The sequence below is a fragment of the Pelophylax lessonae genome (genome assembly GCF_965119305.1).
Source record: "Pelophylax lessonae genome assembly, chromosome: 3".
NCBI classification, from domain to species: domain Eukaryota; kingdom Metazoa; phylum Chordata; class Amphibia; order Anura; family Ranidae; genus Pelophylax; species Pelophylax lessonae.
The window spans coordinates 554,720,979-554,739,396 of NC_138770.1; the positions used below are offsets into that span (position 1 = coordinate 554,720,979).

An 18,418-nucleotide genomic window follows, 5' to 3' on the forward strand; every position below is an offset into this window, starting at 1 on the left:
ATGTATCACAGGATGATGATATGACCCCTAGAGGAACTAACAAACACTTTTTTAGGATAGTACAGAGTGAGAAGGTTACACCACCGCTAAATAACCCTATGTTCAGCCAACATGACCAGGATCAAGGGGGTTACAAGACCAGGATCAAGGGGGTTACAATCTCATCAATAAATATAGAAGCTGGCCCCCTAGAGGATGCTATACCATCATTGTTAGGCCATGTTACCATTTCATCTACAATGGATGAAATATTTGAGATTTGTTCAGGATCAATGGTGTCCTCAATTCCGAGAAATACAGGCAGATACTTATCCATCATGCTATACCATCAAGGAGGTGTGTGTGATTGGCCCCAGATTTATTCTGCAGCAGGCCAATGACCCCAAACATGCAGCCAATGTCATTAAGAACTATCTTCAGCGTAAAGAACAAGGAGTCCTGGAAGTGATGGTTCGGCCCCCACAGAGCCCCGGTGTCAACATCGAGTCTTAAGTGCAAATTTAAAACAGCGCTAGTAAAACCATATAACCATAAAATGACAATCAAATTTGTCTTTGAAAACGCCCAATAGGCGGGCTAAACGCGTTGACGCACTTCCGGTACGGCTGGAACGCATTGTCACAACCGGTTTACTTCCTGGATTGACAGTGGAGCGCACGCTACCAGCGGCGCCCGCTAATATCTGTTCATATATACTGCGCCATTACTAACTGCTTTTGTGAGTAGGTCTTTTACTGTATTGGGGTAATAAACCTTGTATTAGCATACTACACCATTTGTGGTCCTTTTGTCTTTCCATTTTTGGGGTCCTCGGAGGTGTTTTTGGATCAGTTCCATAGGAGATATCCCGATCTCGAGTTATCCCCAGCAAGAGCCTGAGTGCAATATTCTGATGGATCTTTCAAGCTATTGAGATTTTCCATTGTGGTGAGTGTGGAACCAAGAGGGTCCATCAGTCACCTTGAGCACCGTTTTGGATAGAACATTTGCACCTGAGCACTTTCTTTGGATTTTATCACTTTTAAAGGACTCATTGATTATTCTATTTATATTTATTGTATATTTTTCATCCAATATTTGATTGTCATTTTATGGTTATATGGTTTTGCTAGCGCCGTTTTAAATTTGCACTTATCACTTTATCTAAGATTTTAGAGACACAGCAGCTGCATATTTTTGTTAATTTTGTATAACACTTTTTGTCACATCACAAGCGCGGGTTTTAATTTGATACACTCAACATCGAGTCTGTCCGGGGATACATGGAGACAAAAAAGGGTTTGAGGCAAACTACATCCACAGAAAATCTGTGGTTAGTTCTCCAAAATATTCAGAACAACCTCTCTGCGGAGTCTCTTCAGAAATGGTGTACAAGTGTACCTAGATTTGATGCAGTTTTAAAGGCAAAAGGGTGGTCACACCAAATATTGATTTGATTTGGATTTCTCTTCCCATTTTGTTAATTGATAAAAATAAACTATTAACACTTTGATTTCCGAAAGCATTCCTACTTTACAGCATTTTTTATCATCCACCTATAACCTTTGCACAGTACTGTACAGCTCTACCTCAACCTTTGGATACAGCCCTGACTAGCCATACTACAAATACTGCAGTCGATTACCACTACAGAAGTTTCCGCTGCTTTTTTAGTGGCCCCCTAAAGGAAGAAAAATGAAAGAATACCGAAAAAACTGATTGCACAAACCACAAAAGTATACAATTTATGCTCACATATAAATCACTGAGGTGGAAAAATCCCTCCTGAGTAGAGAATTACATTTTCCTCCCTCTGCCAACTTCAATCCATTTATAATGGTCAAAAGATCTTGATGGTCAACAGATTGATTAAGATTTTGACCATTAAACGTTTCTACAACATGAAGCCTCCCACCAGACACATAGGGGGAGATTTACTAAAACAGAAGTTTGGAAAATCTGGTGCAGCTCTGCAGAGAAACCAATTAGCTTTCATGTTTTATTAATTATTAATTAATTATTATTATTTGAACTAGCTGAAGTTAGAAGCTGATTGGTTACCATCCACAGCTGCACCAGATACTGAGTGCTCCAATTTTCGTAAATCCCCCCACTTTGCTACAGTTTGTGATATCTCTAGACCTGTTGATTTGGAGATCCCTAGTTTAGGAGATGAGGACATTGATACATTAGCAGATTAGCAGTCCTTGAAGATTTATCAACAGAAAACTATCAGGAGGATTTCAATATCTTTATGCAATATCCCGCTCCCATACATTATTGCATTCAAAATCTATCAATCTGTATTCAATCCCACTCATGCAAGGGTGCATGTAAACAGGGCCTTTCTAATCATTTTTCTACAAATCTGTTAAGGAATGTGATGCTTTAAAAGATCTCACAAAATTCTTACATCATCAAATCAGCGGAAAAGGAAGGGGGATAGTAATACAAGATGGTATCAAAAAGTTGAGACTAGCTCTGTTTACAAGAAAGTACTTTTGTGTTTACACACGACCACCTTCAAAATAGTCCCCTTGTACAGCAATATAGTGCTCCAAGCGTTCCTGCCACTTCTGGAATGTGTCCTGGAAGTCTTCTTTTCAAAGCGTGTCATGCACCTTCTGCGATACATGCTGAATCTCCGCAATAGTGTCAAAACCATGACCTTTGAGCTATATCTTCATCTTCGGGGAGAGGGCAAAGTCCATAGAAGCCAAATCTGGTGAGCAAGGTGTATGCGTAAGTGAGATCATCTTGCTTCCACCGTGTGAGGAGAGCTCAGTGAATGGTTTCAACGTTATCGGGGGTTAAGCTCATTGAAGGCCTTCCTGATCTTGTCATCCTCCAGTGATGTTCTTCTGCTCTTAAAGCGCACGTACCATTCAAAACACCTCGAACGACTCATTGCAGCATTGCTGTAAACTTGCCGAATCATGTCAAACATCTGTGGCAGATTTACCCAGTTTCACGTTTGCTCTTTGTTCTAACTTGCTGTTCATGATGAAATAGCAGACATGGTAAAACACACTGTCAGAATAGCACCAGGTGCACAGCTCCCGATATACACAGGTCGAGGTCTTTGGCACACTGCCTTATGAGGGTTGGTGCTCCCTGTGATTATATGTTCAGCCATATGTTCGGCGTGTTACAAAACTAGTCTCAAAGCTTTTTGATACCACCTTGTACAATACAGAGCCGACTGCATCAAAGAGGCTCATCGATTTCCATTTGATTGCAACACCTGCGAAAAACTTCCAAAAGACCCCCCTAGCTGAATTCACTTTAGAATTGAAAGTACTGATCTCTCAAGCAGGATGGAGTAGTCAAACAAACATGAAGCTTTTTTTTTTTTTTATTATTTATTTATTTTTTTAAGTTGTTCCTAACTTGATTATTTTTATCATCTTCCAAAAACTCAGAATGATGCCCATAACCCACCCGGATGCCCCATCGCGGCATCTATGTAAAGCATCCTAAGTGATTTATCACTTTAAATAGATTATTTTTTTGCCCCTTAGTAACTTACATTTGTATCGGGATGTACCTTTTCAAAAATCTGAACCCGTATATATACATATACATATTTATGGATATCGTTACATGCGTGTTTCCTGTATACATCAATATAATATCCAGTAGGACTCAGAGCATTGAATTATTACCTGTCCCCTCATTCTGATTTCAAGGACCAACAAGCTAACTTTTTTCTAAAGGTTACACAATTCTGTCTGAACAATTACTTCCAGTTCGATGGGAATTTTCACATTCAGAGGACTGGCACAGACATGGGAGCACATTATGCTCCCTGCTATGCCAACCTCACATTGGGTTACTGGAAACAGATTTGGTGTAATAATCCCTTTGCAAGACATATTGTCTATAATGGTTGTTAATTATGTTTACTATGTATGTTTACGAAGCACTGGTCCATCCTACTGCAGGACCCCAACTTAAAATCCATTGTTATCAATAAGCTTAAACTTGCATACAGAAAAGCTCCCAATTTAAAAAGGAAAAAGATTGCACCTAGCAAAATTCCCACTTACCCTAGAAGAGAAACACAACCTGGTAACATATTTTGAAACCTAGTTGGGATGTACCAATGTAGAAAAAAAAATGCATCACATGTAAACATGTGTCATGTGGTCAAAAAGCCTTTCAGGGAAATGGGCAAAAGTCTCAAATCACTTTCTTTCACAATTGCTCTTCACAATTTGTAGACAATTGCCTGACATGTCCATGTGGGTTATGGTATGTAGGTTTACCCATTAGAACTTTATGTACTACATCTGAGGAGCATAGAAGTTTTACGGCAGATGAAAGCACAAAGCATAGTAATGCTGAATATATATGGTAAGTCCTCGGACGGTTTGCATGTCTGGCTAAGAGGCCATCTCCAACAAAATACCCACTTTAGCGCAATTAAAAAAAAAAAAAAACAAACATTCAAGGAGGGAGACATACTGGATTTATACTTTGTATTTTATACTCCTTGTATTGATATTTCAACCGGACTCAGTTTATTTCAGATTCCCTTAATTTTCAGGGCTTTCCTTTCACATCCTGTTTTGGCCATGGGAGGGTAAATATCCCCAATGAGACACAGATAAAATAGAACCTGAAAGGGGTTATAACCCTTCCTTACTCGATCCTAAATAAAGAACCTGAAAGGGGTTATAACCCTTCCTTTCTCTATCCTAAATAAAGAAAAGAACATTTAGCCTATAGTTCTACTTTAAAGTATGTAGACAAAAACTTTAGACAGCGTGGGGAAGGATTAGAACAACTGGCAAGTTTTTATTGCCTGTGATCCTGTTAGGGAATGTCACCCTCCGTTTTGTTTATCATTTTAAACACTGAGATTAAAAGTGAAAGAACTTCCAAAATTTTGATCTTTCACCAGAACAGCAATAGAGAGGAATACTTCTAATGGGGACACTGGTACTGATGGCCCTGGTGACAACCAAAGGACTCCTCACTTTAGAGATATTTCCTTTCACTTAGTGGGCACAAATTACAAAAAAAGAAAAAAAAAAAAAAACCACAACCTGAGAGGGTTATAACCCTTGCGCCACCCACAATGAAAGTGTGTTTCCTTAAGTTCTACTTTAAATCTTTAATGTCCTCATAACACTAGAAGTCATCCAAAGGATATAGGACAGAATTTTCAAACAATGAGCATACCTCTTTTTCAGAGCGTTGTGCATTTTGCAACTTTGGCTGTGACAAAAAAAAAAAAAAGAAGATTGTAAAACACAAGCAGAATGACAGGCAGTTTGTTTTCTACACTAAACCATGCATAAACCGATTACAGACAGGCAGTGAATATTTAAAAAACTACTACATATTTCCTTTAAAAAAAGCATACTTGCACTTTATGGCAGACTTACCTCTGGGTTTACCCTCCTCCAGCACTGACAGCTCCACATTTTCTATCGCATATTTTGCGCTGTCAACTTCTGTGCTGCTTTTTCTGACCCAGCACCTTCTCCCTTTGGTCACTGGGCAGCAACTGATGATGCAACCCTTGTGTGCTGGAGATGCATCATCCTGGTACTTCTTTCCATTCTCTGTCTTACACATACAGGCAGTCCCCGAGTTACAAACAATCGACCATGCATACAGCTCGTATTTACAAATGCAGGGAGACAACAGGAAGTGAGAGGAAATCTACTCCTAGGAAGGGAAATTCACTCCTGTAAGAGTTATCATGGGAAAAAGGTGTCTCCACTAAAGCTTTATCACCCCAATCCTTGTTTTCACAACAACCCAAAATTCTCAAAATCAAATTGTCACAGGGACAGAAAGTAAGGTGAAATCTTCTGAACATGGGCACAGACAGCAAAACAAATGTTACATGGGGTATTAACCATTTTCTAGGCCACCCAAAAAAACCTACATTTTTTTTTTTTTTTTTTTTTTTAGGTGTAGACTTCTAAAAAAAAAAAAAAAAAAAAATTTACCTGTTCCAACTTGCTTGCAAATTCAGCTTAAGAACAAACCTACAAAAACCTATCTTGTTTTGTAACCTGGGGTCTGGCTGTACAGGGAATGGGCTGGGAGTATAAACCACAAGCCGCAGAAGGAAAAGAAAAAAAAAAAATGCTAGGATAAAAACGGGAACGTTTTTTTTTTTTTTTTTTATTATTATAGCCTCTTGTCAAAAAGCTCTACCTCCTAGCATTTTTTTTTCCCTTTTAACCCCACTTCACTGGCTAAGGGAAAATATATATATATATATATATATATTGGATCTTTGACTTACGGTAAAATCCTTTTCTCTGAAGTTTATTGACAGACGCAGCTCCATATTCTTCTTAACCATTGGGTTAAGCTGCCCCCTGCAGGAGTAGGAAACTAGGCAGGGAAAAAAAAAAAACTTTACGCTTATGGAGCAGTGCCTGCAGGCATACACCCACTCACTCTGCTATAGGATTCAGTTTTGTTGCACGCAGTGTTAGAGGGGAAAAAAACCCAACTAAGGCTTCTTTCACACGGTCCGCCTCCGCAGGCGGATCCGTGTTGCTCAGCGGGGATCGATCCGCGATCCCCGCTGAGCCGGCGGATGACAGCTCCGTCTCCGCTTGCAGAGCGGAGAGGGAGGTGTCTCAGCACCCGCTGCCCTCTATGGGGGATCGGAGGAGAGCGGACCGCTTGTCCGCTCTCATCAGATCCGCTCCGATTACTGAACGGATGGAAAAATAGGGTTTCCATCCGTCCAGATTTCAGCACAGGATCGGATGCGGATGGCAGCGGGTGTCAGCGGAGGTGACCTCCGCTGACACCCACTGCCCCATAGAGCTGCATGGAGGATCCGATCAGATCCGCCTAAAAAAACCGACAGGCGGATCTGATCGGACCGCCCGTGTGAAAGAGCCCTAACTCAGAAATAGAGGGGCGGGTGCTGCATCTGTCGATGAACTTTAGAGAAAAGGATTTTGCGGTAAGTCAAAAATCCAGTTTTCTCTATCGTTCATTGACAGACGCAGCTCCATATTCTTCTTAATCATTGGGACATCCCAAAGCAGTATTTGCATGAGAGGTGGGAAAACTTAGAGGAAGAACGCAATTCCCCAAAGGCTAAACTTAGCCAACCAGTAAACAGAGCTCAACCAGGAAAAACTGGAGCTCACCTCGAAATACATACACCCCTCAAAGAGAAAATTTTCTATTTTTAAAACAGCAGCCTGCAAAACCTTGTGGCAAAAAGAAGCATCTGAGGATGCCAACACATCTACGATGTAGAATTTTGTGAACATGTGCACAGACGACCAAGTTCCCCCCTTGCAAACTTGTATCACTAACGTCTGATGGCGAAAAGCCCAAGAAGCACTCAGCGCCCTAGTAGAATGCGCCTTCACAGGGAAAGGTGGAACCTGACCCTTCAGTGAATGAGTCTGTACCACCGTCTGCCTGATCCACCTGGATATGGTTGCCGCAGACAGACAATCCCTTTCGAGGTCCTTACATGAAACCCAATTTCACAAACCACAGTAAAAAGATCGCAAGGCATTTTCCTTGGGATGCTTGGGCTTAGGCAGAGAGAAGGCAGCACATTGTCTTCAGTCCATGGAAATCAGAAACCACTTTACGAAGAAACTGATTGGATTGAAGTACCACTTAATCTCTGTGGACCACCACAGAAGGAGAACGGCAGGACAGCGCCACCAATGCAGACACTCTGCGGGCAGAGGTAATAGCCACCAAAAAGGCTACCATCTATGACAGTGTAAACAGAGGAATCTCCCCAAGTTTTCAAAGGGAGGTTTTTGAAAACAGACAGTACCAAGTTAAGATCCCACGGAGGTAACGGGGACCGTATCGGAGGAGCCACATGACAAACAAAGAATGCGTGGCTAAAGGGCGTTGAAAAAACACCACCAAAACCGACAACTGGCCTTTATTAGTACCCAAGTCCAAGCGCTGCTCAACCCTTCTTTGGAGGAAAGCCAATATCCTAGCCACTGAAAAAGGAGCGTGGATGCACCTTAAAATCGATCCACACCATGATATGTACGATTTCCACGTACGATGATAAATCTTCCTGGAGGTAGATTTTCTAGCCTTCAACGGTGTAGGAGTCACTGAGTCAGAAAGAACCGTATCCTTAAATACCTGGCTTTCAACAGCCACGCCGTTAAAGCCAGAAACTCTAAAAGAAGGATGGAAGATCGGCCCTTGAGACCACAGATCTTCCCTGAGAGGAAGTCTTCAAGGAGCATCCTTACTAGATCTGCATACCAAGACCGGCGAGGCCAGTCTGGGGCCACCAGAATAACCGGAATCCCTTCCACCTCTATTCAGTGCAGAAGCCTTGGCAGAAGTTTCAGCGGAGGAAATGCATAGATCAGCAGATACTGACCGCAAGAAGCCACCAGTGCGTCTGTGGCGTCAGCCAGAGGATCCAGAGGCCTGGCTACAAACCTCTGTACCTTCTCGTTGAGTCGAGAAACTAACAGGTCTACGTCGGGTGTCCCCCACCGGACACACAACAGGTAGCGACTCTACTGGGTCTGCGATCACACACTTTGGGTGCTCTGCGGTGAGGACTATTTTTTTTTTTCTGCACATGCGCATACAAGGGCACTGGTGGATGCACTGATTGGATCGGTGCAGGAAATTGTTAACATGGGGGGTGTCCGTTCCCTCGGGGATCGCAGATCCCCTAAAAGCAGCAAAGGTACTTCCTTTTCCTGCCTACTGTGACAAAATTGTTGTGAGTCAGTGGAGTGGTTCTAAACGCAATAATGGTAACCACGCATAAGGGGGCTAAAGAGCTGGTTTGCGGACCAGGCTTCTAAAAAGGCTCTATCAGATCTCCCCTTTACCGGGAACCGCCTATTTGGGTCTTTGTTGGATAAACTTATCAAAGGACTCACAGGTGGGAAGTGTACTCTTCCTCCTCTAGCCGCTAAGGGCAAGTCACCGCGTAATAGATGGGGCCCTTATTTTTTAGCACACAGGCGACCCTGTGTGAGAGAGGGGATGTTTCAGAAGCAGGCAGAACAGGGAGGGGGATTGGTGTCAGAGAAGCAATTACAAAAATGATGCCCTGTGTCTGTCTCTTCCCGGAGCAGCTGAAAGCTGGCAGGAGGGGAAGAAACTGTCTTTCAGCTGCTGCAGAGAGGGCTTCCTTCTGCAATTGCCCCTCTGCCTGACCAAACTGATTCCCCTGTGTGCCCGGGCCCCCTAAAGGAGGACTGGCGGTCCCCCCCCCCTATCAGCGGCCCTGCAGGCCACTGCCGTGGCATTGTCCCACTGGATCCATACCAGTAGCCTATGGAGACAATCCGTCCAGTGATCTAAGCACAGCCTGATCGCCCAAAGTTCCGAGGCATTGATCGGTAATCTAGACTCTTCCAGCGCCCAACAACCCTGAGCAGAGCTCAGTCCCAGGACACCTCCCCACCTGGACAGACTGGCATCCGTGGTGACCACTGTCCAATACAAGGGGAGAAATGATAACAAGGAGAAAAATAACGAACATGTTATACTTGAACAGGGTGGCCTGGATCCTCCTCTTTAGGTCCCTCGTTGCTGCTCCTAGCCCCTCCCTCCTGTCGAGTGCCCCCAAAGCAAGCAGCTTGGTGTGGGGGGCACCTGAGCTGAGCTGCAGCTTCATGTGTCCATTCAGACACAGAGCTGAAGTTCGGCCCCGCCCCCTCTCTCTCTCCTGATTGGCTAACAGAAATTACTTGACAGCCGCAGGAGCCAATGGCGCCATCAGGAGGGAGAGTCCCAGACAACCGAGGGACTCGTGGACATCACCTGAAAGATAGGGCTCAGGTAAGTATTAGGGGTGGCCGCTACACAGTTTTTTTATCTTAATGCATCAAGATAAAAAAACCTTCTGATTTTACAATTCCTTTAACCAAAGGACTGTTACGTTGACCCGCTAACTTTACTAGTTTCTGAATCACTGACCAAGAATCAAAAAAGTTGCGTAAGTGTCAGTCATTTTCTGCTTATTTATTTCAAATCAGTGACTAATGACTAACGCAGTGAGGAAAGAGGGTCATCTCAACACCCAAGCAATAAGAGCTGCAGACTCCATGCTGCTTTTTAGACTTTTTTTTTTTTTTTTTTTCTTTTAAGAAATGGCTGCATTTTTTGAACAGAGAACAGCACCATACTTACATTTTGCAATAGTATGAAGGGAGCTCCATTTTTACAATCAATCTCCTTAGTATTTTCATTATACGGCCCATCCATTATATGTTTGCGCACATCATCATTTTGAAGAGCCTCCTGATAAAAGTAAAAGAAAAACTGGTTTGTAGAATCTAAATCCCAAAGTAAAACATTAGTTAAAATCTATAAAAGGAAGTTATCACCAATAACACAAACTTAAAAGAGTATAACAATGATGCATTCATAATTGACCACTGCCTCTTATCTGACATATGTCCGAAATAAACATAAGAATAAATAAAGGGGCACAGTCTGGCTCTTTTGAGAAGAGCAAGCGACAGCCCCTAAGTTGTATTAACCTATGACGCACCGAAAGATTACGACATGGGCCATCAGAGGAGAAAGATTTCATATAAAAAGGAGTATACAGCAGCACAAAGAGCACACCCAACTTAAAGTGGTTGTAAACCTCAGTTATAAAATATGAGCAAAGCAAATGCCTCTATAGTGTATACTTGTCTCAATTAAGAGCACCAAGTGTCATTTCGGTCTGCTGCTTATATCAGCATGAATCACTTTTGACAAGTTGATGAGATTTCCTGATATTGAGAGAAAAATGGTGACAGTGGAGAGACCTCCAAGAGATATTCCTGTGTGATGTGTGGAAGGGGGTAAATCTCTTCCCTCCAATCAGCTCACACAGCTCTCCTCACTGGGTTATGCAGAGGGTAACTTCCGCTCTGCACCCCTTTGTTTTTTTTGTTTTTTTTAACTCTCAGAAGCTTTAAAATTCAGCACTTTAAAACTGCTCTAGAGACGAGAAGACTGCAGATAAACAGGCACAAGGTCAGTCACTTCACCGGGTATATGTGAGGGTTTACAACTAATTTAACCACTTACTGATCGCCTACTGCATAGTTACTGCAGCAGGTCCGCTCTACCGCGCAAAATCACGTACCTGTACGTCATTTCATGCCATCCCTGCCATTACCAGTGAAAAAAAAAAAAAAATTCAATAAAAATATGCCATTGTTTGCAGATGCTATAAAATTTTGGCCAAACCAATCAATATACACTTTTTGGTATTTTTTTGTTTGGCAAAAATATGTAGCTGAATACATATTGGCAGGCAAAACTGATGAAGAAAATAGATTTTTTAAATTTTTTTTTATTGGATAGGTTTATAGTAGAATTTAAAAACTTTTTTTTTTCAATCAAACACCACCAAAATAAAGCTCTATTTGGGGGGGGGGGACTTTAATTTTATTTGGGTGCAGCGTCACACAACCGCGCAGTTGGCAGTTATAGTAACAGTAAAAATTGGCCTGGTCATTAAGGGGGCAAAACCTTCCGGGGCTGAAGTGGTTAAGGTAAGCAATGGCTTTTTTTTAAACTTAGGCTTTAAAAGTGCACATGTGCTTAGACTATGGACATTACATGGTTTACAGATCTTCACAGCAATTCAATTATTGAAACATACCTTAAATCATCCCTGTAGCTATTTTTATTGTGAAGTTATTCATTCTCAAAGTTTTTCAAAAATCACAGCATTGGTCAACAAACTCACGGAGGCAGAGAGAAGGGTTAACTTTACCAGCGATAGAAAGGAGCAGTTCAGAGACATCTGGTTTCGTTTAAAGTATTACTCTTTTAAAATTGACAAACTTGTTTGAACACATCTTGTCATGGATGAGATTTCCTGACCTTCAGGTGCCTATGGATTATTTGCTATTGCAGGGTACCTAATGCTTACATTTCTTTCACTGTTTCACGATCCATACACCTCTAGCTCTCAGAGTGCTGGGTGAGTGCTGTTTGAGCAATAAGCCACTTGCGCTTCAGTAAGGTTTTGTTGTTGTATTCGGTCTTTCTCCTTTACTGGATCTGGTTCTCTCTTCCCTCTTGATTGACTTCTATACAAAGGAGGCCAGCTACTTTTTTTTTTTTTTTTTTTTTATTACTTTGCCATTATATCCAAAACTGGAGCACAGTAGTTCCCACCGTGTTAATGGTTTTATGTATGCTGAATCTTGTACTTCAACCATGACACATAGGAAAGTTATGTATGAAATATAGGAGTACGTATAACACATATTGTATTATAATGTGGATACTGTATGCTAGGTGAGCCATATTACTGATTAGAGCTGCACGATTAAACGTTTTGAGAATCTCTCTCTCTCTTATTGATACAGAGACGAATGAGGGATTGTTTTTACCACCGGAAGATTTTACCCACTTCATGACTAGGGCATTTTTTGCCATTTAGACAATTGCTCAGTCATGCAATACTGTACACAAATTACATTTTTATCTTTTTTTTGTGGTACTTAAACACCGCTAGTTTCGTTTTTTTTTTTTTTTTAAGAAAATAAAAAAATACCAAATATTTTGAAACAGAAATAAATGGGATTTTTGACTTACCGTAAAATCCATCTCTGATGTTCATTGACTTGCATAGCTCCTAATCTTCTTAACTATTGGGTTATACTGCCCCCTACAGAAGTATGACACTAGGCAGAAAAAAAAAGTCTGGCTACGCCTATTGGCAGTCCCAGGGAATATACTCCCTCCCCTGCTATAGGTACTCAGTTTTGTTACAAGCAGTGTCAGAAGAATTACAACTCCACAGTGGGATGAGTGCTTTGTCGGTCAATGAACATCAGAGAAATTGATTTTACGGTAAGTCAAAAAACCCATTTGCTCTTTCCTTCATTGGTGGACAAAGCTCCTGATCTTCTTAATCATTGGGATGTCCTAAAGTAGTGTTAAACATGAGGGGTTGGAACAGCAAAAAAAAAAAAAAAAACTCCCAAGGCTAACTATAGCCAACCAGGTAAACAGGAGCTCAACCAAAACAACTGGAGCTCACCTGAAAAAAACAAAAAAAACAAACACACACACAAAATACACCCTTAAAGAGGACTAGATCCTCTAAAGAGCAGCCTGCAAAAACCTTGCAGCTAAAAGAAACATCCGCAGATGCCAACACATCCACTTTATAGAACTTTGTGAAAGAGTGCACCGACGACCAGGTGGCCACCTTGCAAACCTGCGTCACTGACGCCTGATGACGGAAGGACCAGGAGGCACTGAGTGCCTGAGCAGAATGTGCCTTGACAGGGAAAGGAGGAACCTGACCCTTGATGGAATAGACCTGAACCACCATCTGTCTGATCCATCTGGAAATGGTTGCAGAGGAAGCGGGCAACCCTTTCCGAGGCCCATCCGTGAGCACAAATAGGGAGTCTAAAAAGACTCCGTAGCTGCTAGGTACACCCTAATTGCCTGGAGCAAATCCAAGGCATGCAAAGCAATTTCCTTTGGATGTTTTTGCCTAGGACACAGGGAAGGCAACACAATGTCTTCATTCAAATGAAAATCAGAGACAACCCGAGGAAGGAACGACAGACAGAGGGAAGAACCACCTTATCTCTGTGAACCACCAAGAAATGTAAACAGGATAACGCCGCCAATTCCGACACCTGTGCGTAGAGGTGATAGCCACCAAAAAAAGACTACCTTCTAGGACAGCGTATCCAGGGGAATCTCCCGAAGATTCTCAAAAGGAAGCGTCTGGAAGACAGAGCACCAAATAGAGGTCCCAAAGCACCAAGAGAGCATGGAACTGTGCAAACAGAACCACCTCGAAGGTAGACACAATCAGGCCCAGCACCCGCATGCAAGTCCGGAGGGATGACCATCGGCTGAAAAGCCGGAAACTAATTGCAGCCTGCAGTTTCTGGAGTTTGTACAGAGGAAGGTGCATTCTGGCTAAGGCCAAGTCCAGAGTCAGACCCAGACAGTCTAGCTTTGTGGATGGAACCAGAGCAAACTTCTGAAAATTCTGAAACTAGCCAAAATCCCTTAAAGTTCATATGGCGATTTCCAGGTTTTTCACCAGAGCAGTAGGAGACTCTGCTCGCAGAAGGAGGTCGTCCAAGTAGCCCAGTACCGCAATCCCCCATTGGTATAACAATGCTAGCACTGGGGCTAACACTTTCATGAAGATCCGAGGAGCGGAGGGAGGCGAGACCAAAGGGTAACGCCACAAACTGATAATGCTCCTCTCCCACAGCAAAGCAGAGGAAGCGCACATACACTGACACATATTGGAATGTGAAGGTAAGCATCCTTGATGTCGATGGAGGCAAGAAAATCCCCCTGATGCAGGGAAGCCACCATAGTGCGAAAGGACTCCATTCTGAACGCCTGCACCCGCACAAAGCAATTCAGCGCCTTGATGTCCAGAATTGGACGTACCTTGCCTTCCTTCCTGGGGACTGTAAACAAGTTTGAGTAAAAACCCCTGAAAACTTTCCAAATTCAGAACCGGGACAATCACCCTTTGAAGTAAAGGGTCTTGCACCGCCCCAAAAAGAGCCTGTAAGCGGACCAGGGACAGTCAAACGTTAGAAGGAAGAACCTTACCAGAGGGCAAGAATGAAACTCGTTCTTGTAGCCGAACCGTAAAATCTTGTGGACCCACTTGTCTTGTACCAGGGAAGTCCACAGAACCGGAAACCAGCGAAGACATCCCTCCACCCCAGATACAGGTGAGGGCACACCTTCCAGTTGAAGGGGCCTTGTCCGCAGGCCTGGAGAAGCCCGCACTTGACTAGCCAGACAAAGTTTGCTTGGATCCCAAAGGGCTTCAATCCCTTGTCAGTTGACCCTGAGGGACGAAAAAAAAAAAAAAAAAACGTATGAGCCGAGAAGGAGGGCCCATTCATTAGTAGCCTGCGGAAGAAAAGGTACTCTTCCCCCAATCCCCCCCCCCCCCCCCGTGAGACCTTTGAGGATGTCCTCCAGGGTAGCACGAACAGTCAATCTCCTTGAAAGGGATGATCAGTCAAGACCTTTTTAGAAGTCTGGTTCGCAGACCCGCATTTGAGCCAAAAAAGACCCTGAAGGACCACTGCCGAAACAAAGGCGAGCCTTTAAGTCCCAAGCACAATCAGTGCATCCACCAGCGCTTTTTCATGCGCGGTTGCAGAAGTGGAGAAATCCTCCTCACTATTTGAGGATTCAGGGCACATGGTCGCAGACCCAGCAGGGTAACCCACGTCAGCAGCCGATTCAGATTCAGGATCGGATGAGACAGATGAGGTAGGAGAAGGCAGGGGGCACTTTATGCCAGCCCATCCCCAAAAGCCACCTCCACCCGGAACACAAAGGACTCCAGGACCGCCGTCACTGCATCGATGGATGAATGGGACCCAGATGGCCCCGCAGCCCCAGAGAGGAGATCAGGTGGGGAGATGTGCTCCAAAGACTCCATGAGTCACCAGGGGGACCCCACAAAAAAAGGTGACAACCCCAACCGCTCTGGCAGCTCCACCCGGTTGCCAGTCACAGAGCACCAATCGAACCTCAGCAGAGAGGGAGAGGACCCCACCAGACTCACCACCCTGCAGAAATCAGGAGAATCTGCAGACGAGCGGCGATCAGGAAACGAAAGGATCCAGGAGTCTGCACCAGGGGATGAAGAGGGGCTCCCACAGCCGAAAACGCCGCCCAGAAGACTCCACAGACATGGCCGCTAGTGGTGCACCGAAATTTCAGCCACCAAAATTTTCGGACGAAAATGGGCTTATTCCATTTCGGCCGAAAATGGGTTAAAAATGCGGTACTAAAGATGGCCCCTGCGGGCGCAGCGCAGGTTTCAAAAGACCCGTCTCCCGGTGATGTCACTACTACTACGATGTGCATGAATGAACTAACAGACCCGGCGGGCGGGCGAGCGGCCACTAATAGCTGTAACTAAGTGAGTGCTTCACTTCCCTATCAGGCGGGTATCTCCGCTGACACCGTCTGCCTGATCCATCTGGATATGGTCGCAGCAGACGCAGCCAATCTCTTTCGAGGTCCTTCGGTGAAGACAAAGTCTGATTTCCTGAAAGATACAGTAGCCGCCAAGTAAACTCTACTTGCCCAAACCACAGCCAAAAAATGCAAAGCAATTCCCTTGGGATGCTTGGGCTTAGAACAGAGTGAAGACAGCACAATGTTTTCATTTAAAAGGAAAATCAGAAACCACCTTAGGAAGAAACAACTGATTAGATCAAAGCACCACTTTATCTCTGTGGACCACTAGATGGACCTATGATAAGGCTTACCTGTAGGTACTGTAAATATCTCCTAAACTTGCACCGTTTAGGAGATATTTACCTTACATGCAGCCAGTGATGTCACTGGCGCATGCGCTCGGAAGGAACGGCCGCTGGTGCCGTTCCTTCAGAGCTCCGTGCCGTGACCGTCGGCTCCCGCGTGCGTGCATGCGCAGGAGTGACATCACTGCGGCTCAGATGGCCAGATGCCGCAATCCCGGAAGACGGGCGACTGACCATGTCGCCCCGTCAGAGGTAAGCGGGCGGCACGGCGGGGGCTCGTTCTAAGGTAAGTATTTCATAATGAGCTAGTATGCGATGCATACTAGCTCATTATGTGTTTCTCTTGCAGGTTGAAAAAAATAAATAAATTTGGGGTTTACAACCTCTTTAAATTGATGTTCCAACCAATCTCTTGCAGAGTCCTTACAGTAATTGCCAAGTCGCCCAACAGGGCTGAATGCGAGTCAGCTCTTAGGAGATCGTCCAGGTACCCCAGTACTGTAATCCCCTGCTGTCACAGTAATGCCAACACCGGAGCCAACACTTTGGTGAAGACCCTGGGGGCAGAGGTGAGACCAAAGGGTAACGCCTGATAATGCTCTTCTCCTACAGCGAAGCAAAGAAAAACGCTGGTGTCCAGCGTAAGTAGGGATGTGTAGATTAGCATCCTTGATATCTATGGGGGCCAAAAAGTCTCCTTGGGTGTAGAGACGCTATTACCGTGCGATTGGACTCCATTCGAAACTTCTGTACCCGCACAAAGAGGTTCAGAGCCTTGAGGTCCAGGATTGGACCCACTTCTCCTTCTTTCCTGGGCACAGTGAACAGGTTTGAATAGAACCCCTGAAAGCGTTCCCGAGAAGGAACCGGCACAATCACCCCTTGCGACAGCAGATCTTGTACCGCCTCTCGTAAGTCCGATAGCTCTATCAGGCCCGGTGAGAGCTGCTCCGTTTCAAAGTCATCTTTCAGCAACTTCGCCCATTCTGTGATACCAGAGTGATCACAAAGACCGGTTTTAGTACCGAGCCCGCTAACACATGCAAATGGCAGGACAGACACTCAATCCATCTATCCACGGGGTCTGTAAATACCGGGGACTCTTCCCATCGGGACCACAGTAGACTTGTCTAGTCTGGAAACCAGATGATCCACTCTTGGTGGCACTGTCCACCTAGTGGAAACCGCATCAGTGAAGGGGTAGCACCTTTTAAAGCGCTTCAGCACCAATAACATTTGTTTGATGCGCCCTCACTGTTCATTGACAATATTTTCAAAAAGTTCCGGACAGGGAAAAACCCTGCCCGACTTCTGGGATTTGCGGGTGCCAAAAGACATCTGCATCCCTAACGCTGTAGAATCCGCCATTTTTAAGGTTTCCCGCACCAACACAATAAATACCTCCACCAGCGCGCTTTCCCACGCGGCAGCTGACGAGGATATATTCTCCTCACCGTCACAATGCGAAGACGCAGATCCACCAGGATGGTGTGTGTCTGTGGCAGCCACATCTACCCCAGAAAACTAAGTCCACTTTTGACGCCAGGTTTTCAAAAACTGCTGTAAAAGCAGACAGGGGCTGCGACCCGAAGGGTCCCGCAACTGCACTGAGGAGGCCTGTAGGTGAGCTTTGGTCCTGGGACTCCATTAGCACTGAGTATTAAAAAAGCAGTGAAGAAGAAAAGTCGCAAAAGCGGTACCACAAGTCCCAGCCCTAACACAGCCTGCAGCAGGGGGAGTGAGGAATACCTAGCGGGACCGCATGAATATACCACCAAAACAGCCTGGAGGCTACAGGAGGAGGAGACCCCGCCAGGACAAAACTCTCCCCCCCCCCCCCCCCCGCAGAACTGCCACAGCTGCTGCAATACATCTGCCCTCCAGAGTTAGGAACCTGCTTGTGGGGGGAGGGGACAGGCCTAAGGGGGGGCCTGGTATCACCGAGAGGCCAGGGGAACCGAGGGATACCCAAGGGTCTGACTCTCCCAGGGAGGGAGCCCACGTCCACTCGAGACCGCCAGAGAAATGGGGAGGGAACACTTACTCACTATTCCAAGGCCATCAGATGGGCGCCACTCCAAACAGGCTACCTCTCCACCCGGGGTAGGGGGGCTGACAGTCAGAGGGTACGCTGCGACACAGGACACCCTAGGTCATTTGCGTCCCGGCGAGATGTTTCACTCCTGGGCCAG

At 44.7% G+C, this 18,418-nt stretch overlaps 1 protein-coding gene across 1 annotated transcript in view; it reads right to left on the bottom strand.

The window, feature by feature from the left end:
- The window catches only part of TMEM87B (transmembrane protein 87B), a 206,756-nt gene that overhangs the window by 128,746 nt on the left and 59,592 nt on the right, over window positions 1-18,418 (bottom strand). Inside the window, exon 4 of the mRNA XM_082250961.1 lies at window positions 10,111-10,230. Coding sequence (XP_082107087.1) covers window positions 10,111-10,230 — 120 coding nt within the window. The remainder of the gene's footprint in view (window positions 1-10,110; window positions 10,231-18,418) is intronic.